The sequence below is a fragment of the Vicugna pacos genome, chromosome 25, assembly GCF_048564905.1.
Source record: "Vicugna pacos chromosome 25, VicPac4, whole genome shotgun sequence".
Taxonomy (NCBI): domain Eukaryota; kingdom Metazoa; phylum Chordata; class Mammalia; order Artiodactyla; family Camelidae; genus Vicugna; species Vicugna pacos.
Window position 1 is genome coordinate 11200795 of NC_133011.1, and position 17441 is coordinate 11218235.

At 37.3% G+C, this 17441-nt stretch overlaps 1 protein-coding gene across 9 annotated transcripts in view; it reads right to left on the reverse strand.

Annotated features, from left to right (window-relative positions):
• Window positions 1–234: 234 nt before the first annotated feature.
• The window catches only part of UBR5 (ubiquitin protein ligase E3 component n-recognin 5), a 123555-nt gene continuing 106348 nt past the window's right edge, over window positions 235–17441 (reverse strand). For all 9 annotated transcript variants that reach the window (XM_072949583.1, XM_072949582.1, XM_072949580.1 and 6 more), the window contains 11 exons: window positions 16786–16897; window positions 15978–16122; window positions 15076–15206; window positions 13645–13705; window positions 11566–11741; window positions 11254–11338; window positions 6747–6902; window positions 6293–6406; window positions 4669–4813; window positions 3471–3556; window positions 235–844 (listed from right to left, as the gene is read on the reverse strand). In XM_072949583.1, coding sequence (XP_072805684.1) covers window positions 632–844; window positions 3471–3556; window positions 4669–4813; window positions 6293–6406; window positions 6747–6902; window positions 11254–11338; window positions 11566–11741; window positions 13645–13705; window positions 15076–15206; window positions 15978–16122; window positions 16786–16897 — 1424 coding nt within the window. In that variant the 3' untranslated portion in view covers window positions 235–631. The remainder of the gene's footprint in view (window positions 845–3470; window positions 3557–4668; window positions 4814–6292; window positions 6407–6746; window positions 6903–11253; window positions 11339–11565; window positions 11742–13644; window positions 13706–15075; window positions 15207–15977; window positions 16123–16785; window positions 16898–17441) is intronic.

Below are 17441 nucleotides of genomic sequence, written 5' to 3' on the forward strand. Positions count from 1 at the left end.
CACTCAAATGAACAAATTACATGCAAAAAATTAGTGATATCATTTAATATCCTAGAGCTCAATGCAGTCAAAGTAAACTGCAATAAAAGTGGTTTTTATAGGTAAAAGTGATTTCATCTCTAAGATCTGAATGTCCAGAACTTATTTTTTTTTACAAGTTCCATATATATGATACACAACTGCAGCCAACCACAAATTAAACACCATAAAAAAAGTTAAAATGAAAACACAGAACATACTTAATTTTTTATTTTGAAATTCCCTATTCCCTCTATACAAGAACCTTTGCTGAAACACTTCCACAAAGGCAGCAGTGAATTTTCAGAACATTTTACATTTTTTCCCCTCAGCAAAAAGATAAATCACAGTGTAAATTATGTTGTTCTGCTGTCATCTTTGGCTGGGGTTAGACCCACAAGTTGTTGACTAGCAAACCATTAAGGTCAAATGTTGCTAGTGCCCCTCAGGCCTTTAAGCTACAAACTCAGCAAGGAATGTTTGCATTTAATCTCTTTAAGGTACCACCAGGGGGTGTGACAGCATTAACTTTCATAAACTTTTATAGACAAATGGAAAAAAAATCTACAAAATTAGCTAGTAATATTACACAGCAATACACACTTTTTATACTCTACACAAAACCAAAATTCTTGGTCTTAATGGCGAGTAGCAATTTCTGTTTGAGAATCTGTTTAGAGGAATAGAGTGGGACGTAAAGTCGAGAAATGCACGTATTTGCAGTAGGGAGATGTTGGTCATCTGGTGGTCTTATTGTGATTGAGGGCATAGGCTGAAATCCTTCTTCACTGGCTGGTAATGATGGGCTTGATGTCCAAAAGTAAACCTAAACAGGAGTATAATGATTACAATTTTGGCTTTTAACAGATTAATATTCAACCCTGAATTCTGGCAATATATACAGAGAGTCCCATTCTTTTGTTAAAACCTACAATGGGGTATTTCTTTGACCTGGGTATTAAATTTATTTCTTGTGCTGAAAAGGAAAGGTTCAGGGTCAGAAGGGAAAAAAGTGCCAGATATGTAGAAAAGTGACTATTTCAATGACTCAGTTTCCCATCTGGAACATGAGGCTGTTGAACCCAATGCTAAGGGCCTTTCCAGTTGCTAAATTCCAGAGTATCTCTTAGTAGGAATAAAGCACAAAGTCTCCAGAAAAGGTTCAAAATTCACAGAAGTTAGAGGTTATAAAAAAGTTATTTTGCATTTTATCTACTAGCAAAAGAACCCAGTATTTTCAGTGGTGCATTGTGATACAAAATAACTTTATAATAGTAATTAAGTGCTGGACAGCATCTACTGTACATCAAAATTCATGCAATAAGCCATGTTAATAGAGTCTTATAATACATCTGATTTGTGCAGCATAGCATCAATTAGTTTTTACTTAAATATAACCAAGGATATATTTTCCTGAAATATTACTAATACATACCATTTCTTATTGACAGTTAAGACAGTGCCTATCTATCTTTTAAGGTAAAGCTTTTAAAATCTTGCATTTTTAGTGCACAAGACAAATATATACTATATCCCAGAGTGCCTAGGAAACCTAAAGGAACCAATCTATTTTCTGCAGCATTGTTTTTTGAGAAATCCCACCTAAAATTCTATAGAAGGGGACAGAAAAAGAAACTGCTAAGTGTAAGGGTCTACAAAATCTTTAAAGAACTGTAAAAAAGCTGGAAGATACTCTAGAGATAAAGCTGACCCAATCTACTCATTTTACAGGTAAAAACCAGGCTTAATATTTCTCTGAGGATGAATGTGGTTAACCATAGTAAATGACTACATGACTAGACCTCCAAAAAGTTGAAGAGGTACTTCTCAGAACTTTTACTAGTGAACTGTGTGACTCCCCAAGAGGGTATTAAACTATGTAGTCTTGCCCAATAACCCTAGGACTAATAATTCAAGGGAGAACAGTTTAGGAAGCCTGTCCTTGAGTTCTTCTGCTCAGACGCATCAGGATAAAACAACAATATGTGAAGGATAACCTCCCAAAAGAGGAAGGATCAAAGAAGATGGGGGTAAGAGACACCTTGATAGACGCTAAGTCCAAAGAACAGATATTTTTATAGGAGATTAAAGAGTGAAGCTCACAAATTAAAGCTACTGATAGGAAATTATGGAGCCCCTACAGAGGGAGATTTTCTGTCTTTTTTATAAAAGACTGAATAGTTAACAAATTTCTCTTCTAGTGGAAGACAAAAATGAAGTGAGATTTAACTTGACAGAAATGGCAGAAAATTATAACTAGAGAATAGATAACCTTAGAACTCATAGCAAATAGTCAGTTATTCCTCTTTCTGTTTCTGGTAGGTCTTCTAGAATTAATATGGTTCCTTTCTTAAGGAAATATTGACTAGGAACTCAAACCCAAATATTGACTTAAAGGAACCCTAAAAGCTATTCAGGTGCTCCTAAAACCAACAGGGACAGATATGGTGTTAGCACTGGCAAGGGTTGAGGGTCGGATCACAAGATAGGGGAAGTCAGATTACATGGAATTACATGGAATCTACTAGGGAACAACCTAGGAAACCACCAGATGGCTAAGCCAAGAGCAGAGCCAGCCGACAGCTAGGACTGCTGGACAACTTGTCTCACGATAATGGAGAAATACAGGAAGGCTTTTGGGGTGGTGTAAAGATGAAGGCGTGCAAAACGCAGGACCCCTCCCCACAAAAAAAAATAAGTTACTGTCTAAGTTAAAGGTAAATAGGAAACTGCAAGTTGTGTCCTTCCGTGACCATTTCCCCCTCTTTCAAGTGAAACTGGGGGTTATATCTAGAAACTGGATCATTTTAATGCATTCCATAAGTAGTCTGGTTTAGAGTTCTGAGAACTAAGGCTGGTTCAACAGGGGAAATATAATAGGGAACTATGAGGAATATAAATAAAAAGGATCTCAGATTCTCTGGGTAAGGAATGTCCCTGAAATTTCTACAAGAAAGTCTAGAGGGAGACTGCCTTTCAAGATAATGAAAGGATAATGATTTGGATATATACTCATGGTTGGACCCAGGTTCCATAGACTTGATGGACTTTTTCAGTATGATCAAAGTTTACATGAGCTAATTTATGATTCTAATAGTAATAAAAAGATTAAAATCAGACTTATTACTCATAATTAAGCTATTCTATTCATAGTGTACAGGTAGGAATTAAGATACTATTCAAAAATTTTGCAAAGGCTTGCCACTAGTCAAAAGGACTAAGGACTGCATAATAATAGCTAAGATGTATTTCACTCTGCTTACAATTTTACTAGAACTTCAGATGTTCTGTTCTGGAGTCGAAAAACAAAACTGCCTTTTAGTTTTGACCTTCGGTAATTTCCTTAGCCAGAATTAAAAATGATCAACCATTACAAACTTTAAATACTGTGTATGACAGCCTTTTAAGTTTTTACATTTTCTTCTACAAATTTTGTGAAACTTTAAACTTACAAGATCTTGTCGTTCTGTCATGCTCATCTTCTCTACAATTGACCAGAACCAACGCTTGAACTGCAAGAGCTTCTCAGCATTTTCTCCTACAAATAAATATAAATTCAATAATACTGTATCAGTTTCTCTTCTAATAAAAGTAGTTATAAAATTAAAATATGATGGGGGGCTAATTCTTAATATAGGAAATTAGGACCATTTGCATAATGTGTAAACCTCTATAGTTCATTAGTCCATCCTAATGACCAACATACGACCAATAGAAGAAAATGAATCACTTGACTTTAATCCCATCTGTAACTCATCTCATGATCTTAAACTAGTGCTTCTCAAAGTGAGTTTACGAATCACTTGGTGGATCTTTTTAAAGTGTAGATTCGCATTCACCAGGCATGGGGGAAGAGAGGGGAAGAACCAGAGACTCTGCATTTGTAAAAAGCTTCCGGATGATGCTGATGTGAGGATCATACTTGGAGTGTCTTTAGATATTTTTCCCCTCCTAAGGTTTCTGGTTTGTAATGGGCCAAATTATTATCTCACAAGTACTGGAAACTATATTAAAAAGCACAAAAACTATTATGCAGGGATCTATATGTTGGCAAGCAAGAAAACCAAAATTTGCCCAAATTTAAACTGGTACCTTCATATATACAATAATCTTGGACTAGAGGTATAATCCTCTCATGAATTTCTTGGCGTTTCCAGTGTTTTATTGTATTGTCACAGCTAAAGTCTGTTCCTAGAATATGAGACTTTAAAAAGAGCTGCAACAAATCAAGCACTAAAGATAAATGTTATTCTAGGATTATCACTATGTCTTGATATTCCTTCTAGCTTCTCCATGTGTTTGTGTGCTGTTATGTCTTTCTAAGTGTGCAGTAGGTCGAGCTCTACAAAGCAAACATCATGCAATCAAATTCTTTTAACTAGCAAGTTTAAGAACCATGAATTGGGAAAGGTCTATAGAATTGTCACATGGGTTATTTTTTTCTTAATTAGTAATAAAAATCCTTTTTACACAACTGCTCACCACAAAGAATTTTTACTTGTATTCATACATTCTTTAAAACCTAGAAAAATTAAGCAATAAAAAAATTAATCCCTGTAAATTTATCAAAACCAGAAACTAAGAAAATGCTGACTGACCAAACTATCTCTATAGCTTATTCCTTAAATAAACATTTAAAAAATCCCATACCTGATTCATCATTGAAAGAGGTGAAACTGATCAGCATTTGCACATTAACTTCGCCACAGCCATTTACCAAAAGCCTAAAATCTTCTGCTGTTAAATCTTCTAATGAATTTTTTGGAAGCACATCCAGTAGACCTTTCCTCATTGCCTAGAGGATTTCAAAAATTTTCTTTTTATTACTAACCATGCTTTATTTTCCACATTTGTTGTTGTTACAGCCCAATAACTAATTTAGCAGCCTAGGAATACTAGTTCTCATTTTAAACCCAAGAGAAAAAATTAAGTTCTGTATTTTGAGTTTCTTAACAGATTCAAGAGAAGCAAAGGAAAAAGGGCATTGTGAAAAGGCTACAGGTTCAAAAGTGATGGAGTATTATTATGTAATAGGAGTTAACATAATTAAAAAAATTATTTTAGTTAATAACAGGCTAGTCATTAAGCAAGAATGAACAGCTTCAATATGTCAAATGTGCTATCCTGTCAGCATTCTAGAAAGGGTATGATAATGACAAAAACAAACATCCCTGACACAAACTGAAAATCTAGTGGCTTAACTGAGAAATTACCGTATGCCAAGAACTGTTCTAAGTACCTTACATAAATTAATTAATTCATTTAATCCTATCCTCATTTTGTAGAGGAGGGAACCAAAGCACAAAGTACTTAAGTGGTTTGCTAATGTCAGGCGGCTAGAGGGGGCTGCTGCAGCCATGATTTGAACCCTGACAGTATGATTCCAGACCTTGGACAGCTATTCCCAGTACAGGGATCAGAAACACTTGATAAAACATTTTTACATTAATGGAGAAAGAGTTAATGTAGCAGCCTGATGGTGTTCTTTAGAAGAGCCTGATTAAAGGCATGGTCCTTGGCTGGCATCTGGAAACTTAGTTTTTGGAGTGTTCCCTACATTACTAACTGATATGGCTATTTCTGAATACCTGGGGCAAGAAACCCCGCTGAACCAGCTTGCTTGAACTATCTGTGCAAACAAGGTGATTTATGATGAACATGTACATTTCCTCTGGGAGTCTGAACTGCTTACAGGACTGGCCTTCAACAAAAACCCTGGCTGGGCTCTGGCTCTTAAGCAGGCTTCCCTAAGCACAAACAATGCACACGATGCTGTGATTCACTGCTAGAGGAAGAAATATGTTCTTTGTGACAACCTACACCCCAGAGACAGAACTCTGGAGCCTGTACCTGGATTCCTCCAGACTCCATCTGATGTATGTTTTCCCCCTGTGAGAGTTCTTTCACCGTAATAAACCATACCTATGAGTACCAGTGCCTCTTGAGTCCCAGGAGTCCTTCTAGGGGGTCACCAGAACTGTGGGCAGGCATTTGTAGGACCCTAAAACAGTAGTCATTCCAGTCCCACAAGCATCCTTTCCAAACTTTTACTCACCAAATCTACTTTCTGATGACTACATGGTTTTTCCAAGTAGTTTTACCCAAAAGAAAGTTGGTCTGAATACAGGTGTAATTTACATTGTACATAATTTCATTTTGGTTCAAAAATTTTGACCTTTTATAGGCAAGTGAATACACTTGTGAGCTAGTTTAAAACAGAAGACACAAGTAACCTCAGCAGATCAAGTAACATTTTCTAGAAGGAAACACTTACATGTAATGGCTGTTCTGCAACTACCAACATTCTGTGCTCGGCATATTTCCGCACATACTCATACACATTCTGGGGAGTGACTGGTATATTTACACCATTAGGAATGAGTTCAACCTGTGAAAAATTTAGTAGCGCCATTTAAAAACAACTTTGTCAAAGCAGTATTAAGTTAACAGTTCACAAAACAACGTCCTAAAATTTTAAAATCTAAAAATCTGTATCTGAGAAGTATCTAAGAGATGCAGACATTTTAGGCCCAGGTCAACTATAAACTCTTCTACCTCTCATTCTCTCCATCCATTCCTCTTCCTCTTTCTCTCTCAATCTCCTGTGTCTTTTCTGTGTGTGTTCTCTTTCTTGGTCCCTTTATATCTAAACTGTTTTTCTATATGACAAGCAAAACAGACTAACCAAGTTCTCTTGCCAGAAACAGAAAATTATACATTTGTTTTACCTGTCCTCCACCCTCTTCTTTACACAGGTCAATTGCAAATGCCAAATCCATCGCTGAGAAAACAGCATCAGCATCTGAACTCTGAGAAGCAAGGATAAGTTGCCGCAAACTCTCATACATCACAGGGTCAAAAAAAGCAAAATCATGCCAATTGACCTAAGAAAGTAATCATATGAAACTCAGTTATGAAAGAAACATCTTTAGTGAATTAAAAGCTGTGATAAAGAATTTTATCTAATTTGAAGATATACTGATAAAGGATAATCTTCCACTAAATATATAACAGATTTAGAGGTAAAATTTTAATAAATACATTTAATTTCAAAGTATATCAAGTATAATATACATTTTGAAAAAATTTAAAGGCAATAGTGTAATAGTTTTTTTTTTCAGTCCTAAAATAATTTATTTGCAGAAACCAGGACTAATTATTAAAAGGTGATCATGCTGAGCTGCTAGTCCTAAACACACTAAACCTATTTAGTCTTGACAATAACCATAAATACAGATTATTAATGCCAGAGGATGAATCTGATGCTCAAAGGAATTCAGTAACATGCTGAAGGTCATATCACTGGTTAAACTTGCATCTAGTTGATTCTGTAATCTTTTCTATAAACCTTGTTAAAGGCTCAACATTTTGATGTTGCTGAGCTTGAAGTCCAGTTCTTTCTCTGCACAAGAATACTTTAGTTGAGGAGAGAAGCAAGATGGCGGAGTAGAAGGACACTTGTAGCTCTCCCTCTCCCACAAATACACCAAAACTCACATCTACGGACCTACTCAGCCAACCAGAACACGTGCCGAACTCTGACAGAACATCACCCTCTTCGAAACACAAAGATGCCAAAACTCTAGTAGAAGAAAAGGAAAAAAGAAAGAAGAAAAAGCAAAACACTGCGGGACCAATCCCTCAGGGAGGGAGTGGCAGAGGAGGACTGGTGCTGGTTTGCTGGGTCTCCCCTCTCCAACTGAGAGGCCAGCGGGACGGAGGGGGAGCCTCTGAGGCTCAGATCTGCCCCAAGCACCCCTTGACTGACAGAACTGAGTTAAATGGGCACAAAGGGTCCCCACAACACCCAGCCCGAGATGTAAGCCAGCAGCTGGGGCCAGGACAGTCTGCCCAAGCCGGGCGGAGGACGGGGGCGTCTGCACTGAGGCAGCCCCGGGGACTGCAGGGGACTGCAGGGGGCTGCGTGCCGTGGCTGGGAGGGGATACGGAGCAGAACAACCTCGGTCCCCCATAAATTGTGAAAAAAGCAAAGCAACAAGGCTGGTGTGCCTGGGGGGAGGGGCGCTGTAGCCTTTGTCTCCTCAGACCTGTGCCGCCATTACTGGCACTTCTCGTGAGAAGAGAGGCAGGGCGCAGCGACAGCTGCCATCTCCTGTGTGCAGCACCCAGGCGGGGGTAGGGCCAAGACCTGAATCCACACCCAGGGGCTCTGCAACCTTCTAGGCAGGACTGAGACTTGTTTACAGCCCGAGGCAGATAGGATCTTTCTGCCCTGGCACCTCAGAGAACTCACACCGCCAAGACAAGCAAGGAGCAGAGATTTGGCATGGAGCAGGGGTGGGGACGTTCTGCAGTCTTCCCCGAGCCCACCTTTGGAGCACTGACCCGAGGCGGAGAGGGCACCTGCACAGAGCAGCAGAGCAACCCGCGCTGGGAGAGGGTGGGCGGCCACCCACCTTCCTGGCAGGAATGCAGCACCTGACCATGTGCTGGGAGGGGGCGCAATCCACCCACATGCCTCCCCCCAAGTGCAGCATCTGATTGCAGCATCGGGAGGGGGAGGAGGAATGACCCACCCACCCACTGGGTAAGAGCTCAGCTCCTGACCCAGTGTTGGGAGGGGGTGCAGTCTGCTAGCCGACAGCCACTGGGAGCAGCACAGACGAGGGCGCCAACAGAGGGCCTCTGGAAACAGCAAGCTGAGTTCACGAAACAGGGCGAAAACACAAAGACCTCTCGATAATATCATTAAGAGCACACTGTCTCCAGGAGAACTAGATAACTGATACTCCTTAAGCCACAGTGCCAGAGATATGAGCAATATGAAGCAGAGGAACCACTCACAATTAAAAGAGCAAGCGAAATCCCCTGAAAGCAAGATCAAGGAAATAGACATTGATGGCCTACTAGATCCAAGATTTCAAAATACGAGTGATCAAAGTACTGAAGGAACTAAAAGAAACAGTGTTTAGAGATATAAAATATGTCAAAAATGAAATAGAAGCTATAAAGAAGAACCAAGTAGAATTAGTAAACTCATTTGCTGAGATGAGAGCTGACCTAAAGGCTGTACAAAGCAGGCTAGATGATGCAGAGGAACGAATAAGTGACCTAGAAGACAGGACAAGAGAAAGCATCCAATCAGAACAGCTGAGAGAAAAACAAATAAAAAACAATGAAAACAATATAAGGGACCTATAGGATAATATAAAGCATGCCAATCTACGCATAGTACGGGTTCCAGAAGGGGAAGAAAGAACAAAGGGGATTGAAAACGTATTTGAAGAAATCATGACTGAAAACTTCCCAAAGCTAAAGGAATCAGATGTCCAAGTACAGGAGGCTCAGAGGGTCCCACACAGGAAGAACCCAAACAGACCCACACCAAGATATAGCATAATCAAGATGGCCAGAGTCAAGGATAAAGAAATGATCCTAAAGGCAGCAAGAGAAAAACAAAGCGTGAGTTACAAGGGAACCCCCATAAGGCTCTCAGCTGATTTCTCTACACAAACACTACAGGCCAGAAGGGAGTGGCAAGATATATTCAAAGTCCTGAATGAAAAAAAGATGCAGCCTAGTATACTCTATCCATCAAGGCTATCCTTTAGAATAGAAGGAGAGATAAAGAACTTCACAGACAAGCAAAAACTAAGAGTTTAGCAACACTAAACCCACGCTAAAAGAAATATTGACAGGTCTACTCTAAATAGAAAAGGATCAGGATGCTACAAAAATGAGAAACTCATAACTGGAAAGGTGATAACTATCATGAATTACAAATAGAATAAACACAAAATTGTAAAAGAAGACATCTAAATTATTAAGAGTGGGAAAGGAAAGCAAGGAAAGCCACTGTGGAAAACAGTATGGAGATTCCTCAAAAGACTAGGAATAGACTTACCACATGACCTAGGAATCCCGCTCCTGGGCATATATCCAGAAGGAACCCCACTTCAAAATGACACCTGCACCCCAATGTTCATAGCAGCACTATTTACAATAGCCAAGACATGGAAACAGCCTAAAGTCCATCAACAGATGACTGAATAATGATGTGGTATATTTATACAATGGAATACTATTCAGCCACAAAACCCAACAACATAACACCATTTGCAGCGACATGGATGTTCCTGGAGAATGTCATTCTAAGTGAAGTAAAGCCAGAAAGAGAAAGAAAAATACCTTATGAGATTGCTTATATGAGGAATATAAACAAACAAATACAGAACAGAAACAGACTCATAGACACAGAATACAAACCTGTGGTTGCCAAGGGGGCGGGAGGTGGGAAGGGACAGACTGGGATTTTAAAATGCAGAATAGATAAACAAGATTATACTGTACAGCACAGGGAAAAATATACAAGATCTTGTGGTAGCTCATAGCGGGGAAAAAAATGTGACAATGAATATATACATGTTCATGTATGACTGAAAAATTGTGCTCTACACTAGAATTTGACACAACATTGTAAAATGACTAATACTCAATGAAAAAAGTTAAAAGGAATATTTTAGCTGGAATACTCAAAAGAGAGAGTTTAAAAAAAAAGGGAAAAAATATATCAAAATGTGATATGCTGTAATAACAGAAAACTATTCATCAGTGGGCTTGAGTAAAGAAAATTATTAACAGGCCACAGCTTTAACAATGCTAATTCATATCAGACGTGTGATATGCTTCACTAAAAAGGACTGTAAAATATTTCATTGTTTTGTGTATTATAATTAGTATTATACGTTAATTTTAAAGAATGTGGTTTTCCCCTCCCCCAATCATAAAGGAATGTATAAGCTGTCAAATTATCAAAACACATACAAGAAACTGTCACCCAGAAATAATTATCAAGCATGCTGTGCTGTTTTCTTACAGTCTTTTGTCCCTTCTACCCATGTACATCTTACATGTATATTTGAAACTGAGAATGCTCTTTACAATACAGTACTACTTATACCTCCACTACTATTTGCTACAACTAGTAATAATAGTTAAAAATCTATTGAGCACTTACTATGTACCAGGCACTATACATACTGTTTTCTTTACCATTTTATAAATGAAGAACTATGCCATAAATGTCAGAGGATTTGTCTACAACAGAATCCAGGTCTGTCAGACCCTCCAAACCCACCTGTGTGTCACATACTCTGCTATGCTCTCTCCTCCATGTATTCAGATTTCCTCTAATGTCACTAAATGTTTGTAAACGATTTGTAAAAGAAAGTTTCTGCAAATGTAAAAGCAGTCAGGTTCATTAAAATCACTTACTTTCCTTCCAAGCAACACTTTAATCACATGTCTGTTCAATGTGATAGGACATAGTTCATTCTGTAACAGACATAGTCCAAGAATCCTAAAAATATAAACAAGGAAATAGTATTTAAATTCAAAAATAATCCTAGAACACATAATCGCACGCACACATAATATACATACAATGTTCAGAAATTCTAACAGCCTCATTTCTAATCATTATGAAGTACAGCATATACACATTTTTAAAAACTAATATACTTTAGAAAGTCTCATAAACTTACATTTTTTAAAAATTCAAATACAAGATAAGAGTTATTATTTTACCTGCCAATGTTTCTGAAACAGTTCAACCTTGCTTCTGTGTTTTTGCCCGGCCTTGGAGTATAAAATCCTCTTTTTCCAGGTTGGTAAAACAAAGGGGCGTTGTCATCACCATCATCCGTATCGTCTAAATCCATATCTACTACACTTCGACTAGAGCCATGACGCTTGCGGTTTTCCTGATAATAAAATATCAAAGATTAAGCCCCAAGATTGACTTTTAACAACAAAACATGAACTGGTTCTCTAAAAATCACTCAAAAAGTAAAGTCTGGTAAGTAAAGTAACATTCATCTTTAAATGTAAATAAACTTTCAAATTCATCCTTTCAGAATTGTTATGTATAAAACCTGGTGCCTGTTAAGTCTTTAACTTCTCTATTTGAATAAAATCACTTAATGAAATTCTGGTAGCTTCTTTCACCTCAAGTCCTCAAATATATTTTCCCTGGATATGGAATTCTGGACTGACAGTTCTTAAGGATGATGCTCTGTTGTCTTCTAGCCTTCACAGTTTCTGATGAGAAATCTACTGCCTTTCAAATCACAGTTTCCCTGTGTGTAAGGCACTATTTGCTTGTTTCAGTAGTTTTATGGCAGCTTGATTATGTGTCTAGACATAGCTTTCTTTCAGTTTATCCTGTTTAGGATTCACTGACCTTCTTGAATCTGTAAATCTATGTCTTGTACCAAATTTGGAAAGTTTTATCTATTATTTCTTCAAATATTTTCCTGTAGCAATCTCATTCTTCTCTTCTGGGTACTCCAATGACATGAATGTTTGACCTTTTGATATGGTCCAAGAGGTCTCTGAAACAGTTCCTTTGTTTGACATCTTTTTCTCTTTCTGTTATTCAGAATGGATAAATCTTTAAACTGAATGATACTTTCCTGTGTTATCCTCATTCTGCTATTGACCTATCCAGTGAATTTTGTTCTTTAAGACATTGTAGTTTTAATTCTAAAAATTTCCCTTGGTTCTCTTTTAAAGTTTCTGTTTCTCTGTTGTGAACCTCTGCTTTTCCACTCATTAGTGTTTACCTTTATTTCACAGAACATGAGATAAAATCTTTGATAATTCCAATAAGTGGATCATTTCGAGTCTGGCATATACTGATTCTTTTCCCAAAACAACTGGTGAGTCTCTGATGGTACTTTCTATGTTGAATAATTTTGGAGTATATCCTGGACATATTGAGTATTAAACTGAAACTCCTGGGTCTTGTTAAAATGATATGGAAAATGTTGATGTTTTCTGGCTTTGGTCTGAACCTAGTTAGGTTTAGACTGGAAGTGTCACCTTTTGTGTGCAGTGGTTCTACTAAAATTAAGTTTTCAAAGCCTTTTAATTATATTGTTTGGGTCCGTCCTGCATATGTACCATTTGGGATAGCCTGGGACTTGGACATTGGTTTATACTATATTTTATTTCTTAAAGCCTTTGCTGTCTTCCAGGCAAGATGGAATAATAGGGGTCAGCTGTACTCTCCTGCCTGAAACAATGCCATACCAGTTGTTTTTCCAGTTTTGACTTCCCTCTACTCTGTGTGCTGCTATTTACTTTTCAGAACATTCAAGCAGTTCCTTTTGGGATTTTGTCCAGAGTTTTAAGTTGTAATTAGTGAGATAAGATTATATGCTGGCTTGCACTGAAGTTCTCAGAACTGTTACAGAGCCTCATCTGATGAATGAAATACATCATGCATTTAAAAAAGCCTTCCTCACTGCTATACCGTATGTCACATTTTCTCTCGATCTTTGATACTCATTACTTCCTAGAGGAACAAGCCCAAGAATCCATAGTGCCTCTATCCTTCTCTGCTATTAATTTAAGACATCTCTACATTAAAGCTTAATTCAGGCTGTGCTCAACTGGAGGCAGCCAGTGAGTGGGGTTACACTGAGCCTTAACTAAAACAATCCTGTTACTTGATTCTGTATATGAGACCTTTATAGTTATTTTTACTTTTTCTTCTACTGTAATCAAGCAAGACATAGTTTAAAGAACATACAGCTTTCCTCACTTTTGTGCAATTTAAATTCCAAGTGCTTATTATTAGTACATGTACAAAACATCCCTTACCTGTACCTTTTCTGAGGAGTCTAATAATCCAAGATCCAGGATACTATCAGCTCCATTTTCCCTAAAAACAAACAAAATCTTTTGCATTCCAGATACTCGAAATTTCTAGCATTTAGTGTGGAGAAAACCATATGCATTAAGTTTATAAATGCATTTAAGTTGTGAAGTAAATAAATACCTAGGATACTTATTAGTCTTAATGCAGTTCTAGGAGCAGAAATGTTAATAATATACAGAGAAAAAATGCTACATGTATGAACCAAGATAATGAACTAAATAAAGGCTACCTGACTTAAAATAAATGCAGTCTTCACAGGGGTAGTGAAACTTAAGCTCAGGGGCAGCCTTATAAAAGAACACAAAAATGTCCAGAAAGCAACTACAACAGGAATCAAATTCTCCAGTGTATTTAATTATTCTAGAATACTAATAAATCCACTGTCCATTCTATGAAGCTAGGTGACAGTAGTCAATATTATATATTATTGCATTCAATAGAAAATAGTACCAAATTAGCAACACTTACATGTATTTATAAAAATCTTTTTATCAAAAATGCACATTAACTCACAACTTTTTCTGTAATGGGCTAAGCTGTATCAGTGTGCTGCCAGAAACAGGGAAGAAGAATAAAGATATGGTACATAAAAGAGCAGAAAAATAGTAACATCAGCAAAGAAAATAAACTCCTAGCAGCAGTCTCTGGCTTAGACCATTCAAAGGCTCTGTAAAAGGTAAATGGCTGGAACAGATAAGTGGCTGTTTGGTTTCAAGGCTACCCTCTTATCCATCTCTAGGACTGTATCTAATCTTATCGCAGTCAAATCATGACTAGTAGGGGAAAAAACAAGACATTTTCATCTCAAATAACATTTCAGAGCCTCAAAATGGATATCAGAGTAGCCCCAGGATAGAAGGGCACAGAATAAGTATGGCATATCTTACTGTCACTTCTACCTGTCCACCTGAGGAAAAGAAAGATAATTAACTGTTAGATTTTTTTTAGTTTAATATTAAAACAAATATATTACACAATATAAAGCAAAAATTTGCATGACTTTTAAGATACATCAGGAGGCCTAAAAGAAATTTCATGTTTTTGGAAGAACTTGGGGATTACACCCAATTCCTTGAAGATCTGGCCTCTGACATTAGGGGTATTCAGGTGGAGAACAGATGTACTTCTTGTAAGTAATTTCTAAATAAGGTTCATAAAAGATCTTTAGAACCTAAAGTGACTGCTAGAATTCTGTCCTTCAAATACATGTGAAACTCGGCTGTCTCACTCATGGATTTTAAGCCATTTCTTAAAAAACCACTTAAAGTCTTTTACTTTTTAGTGTACATACTAAGATATGGTGACACCCACATCCTACAAAATGAAGTAGCTGATGTTTTAAACTAAAATGTCTTCCCAACTGTACACATTACCGTCCATGTGCAATAATGAGTTCCATGGCTTCGTCTACTCTTGCTCTCAGAGAATCTTCACTTGCTAGAAGCAGCAGCAGCTGAGCTGGGGATAATTCCAACAGCATGCCAGTGATTTTACTTGCAAATGCCTGTAAATGATGAACAAATGTTACTTGACTCTACTCTCTGAAACCTCTTGTCTAAATTAGTAGTCTTTTATTTAAAAAAAAAAAAAAAAAGAACCTTGAGTAACAAATAGAAAAACTCCTGACCCAATAAAATACTTTAATAAACTGTAAGCTTGAGAACTCTGGTAGGGAACAGTCTGTGCACTAGCAGGCTTACTAACAAGGAGAAAGAAAAAGATGCCTATATCTAAGGCGAAGGATTTACTGAAAGAAACAGAATAGATTTTCTCTGTTTTATTATTCTTTTGCTATAACATGAACATATAGCTATGTATAAAGACAAACAAAAACATAACTAGGTTATATGTTCACATTAAAGAAACCTCTCACAGAACATTCAAAATAAAATCTTCCTGTGATACCTATCAACAGTACACTATTTACAGTGAGTTTTAGCTACCACCTGGTAACAGATACAAAGTTGGCTTTAAAAAGTAACAATCTGTACAAATAGGGTACAAATAAATACACAGCACAGGTGAATTCTCTAGCACACAAGGAACTTTATTATAGGGAGGATGCCAACCTGGCATAGGTAGTAAAGACAAACCTAAAACTATATATAATTACTCTCTGATAAATGTTGCTTCTTTCCTTCCTAAGCTTTATTTATTACTGTAGTCCTAAACCACATGGCCTTCCAGTAGTGGACAACTTTTTAAAATATCAGCCTTAATTAAAAACCAAAAAGGGCACAGCCAGTTAAGAGGTGGCTAAATGCCCCGTACGTACTGGCTGCATGGCTTGTACACGGGGGTAAAGTCTCTCTCCGAGTGCCTGACGATGTGCCGGCAAAGGATCAGGATCATCACTAGGATTCCCTTCAGAGGCTGGTCTGAAGGGCCTCGTGTCGATGGAAAGCTGTCTTCTAAAATCTCTGAAAGATGAAGAAAGCTGTTATGACTTCATTTCTCTTGTCTGCAGAATGAAAACACGACACAACTAGTAGCTGTGTTCCAACAACAAAGCTGGAAAACCAGCGCATAATGGTTAGCTTCGGTTATGGTTACCAGGGTGGTACAATGCCTTAAAAGTGGTGGTTGGGAAATAAAGATTATCTAGAGTTTGTCACTTGAATAATATCTAAATCTGCAATGTGTATTTGCAGATCTGATTCTGACAGGACCTTAAAATACCAGAAATCAAGAGCCCACCCATAATTCCTGGAAATTTTAGTCAAAAGTAAAATGCCACCCATTCTAACAGGTGAAAAATTAAAAGGTTTAAATAACATAATTGCCACAATTAAAATTTTAAAACAAATCTGGGAAAGCATGATATGAAGTTAATAAAATTTTCAAAAAATTAGGAACTTGAGTGGGATAAATAAAAAGCCAACATAATTTCAACTGCCCCTGGGTTTTTAAAGCAGAACATTTTACTAACAGTTGGCTAGGATATTTTAGTTACTATACATATTAAATATATATTATTAAAACTTTCATTTTCTAAAAATCCACAGTTGAGATTCTTTTTTACAGGCCTATCTTCAATTCATCCAAAAAGGTGGTATTCGATAAAAGATACAAAACGGTCTCACCTGTCCCGGTCTCTCCGAGACCCTGCTCGCAAGCCGCTGCTCCTCCTCATCTCCCTTTCTCTCTCCCTTTCTCGATCCCTCTCTCCTCTGTTCCTTAATCTCTGCATTAAACCTGGAAAAAATTATGAAACACACTTTGTTTAGATGAACGTGAATGCAACTATTTTAAAGTCAATATGAAGACATAAGAAAAACGTAAGAACATGACAGCTGAAGATCATCTTCCTTAGTATCCATGTTAGTGCCTTTCTGTCACTCTCCCCATCGTTTTGAGGGTTGGGAGTGACTGTAGAACGCACCTGAATAGAATATTCACTCAGTATTTGTTTAATGAATTTACCCCCTTGTCATGTCAAAGCTGTGAAATAATGTGTTGCAACTGAGGCTTAGTTTCACCATAAAAAATGCTGAAATTTCTTACTTGTTTAGGGTCATATTTAAATATACTCTCTATTCCTAGTTTTTGGCATTAAGCATTATAGGCCACCCAACTGTTATTATATTTAAAACCTTAAACATAAACCAAGGTATGGTTTCCTAAAGAGTATGCAGAGAAGTTATTTTTGACATGTCATACTTCTCAGGTTTCCTCATTCACCTCTGCCAATTTCTTTTTATCACAGGACTATAGAAAGTCAAATGGTGAAACTAGGTAC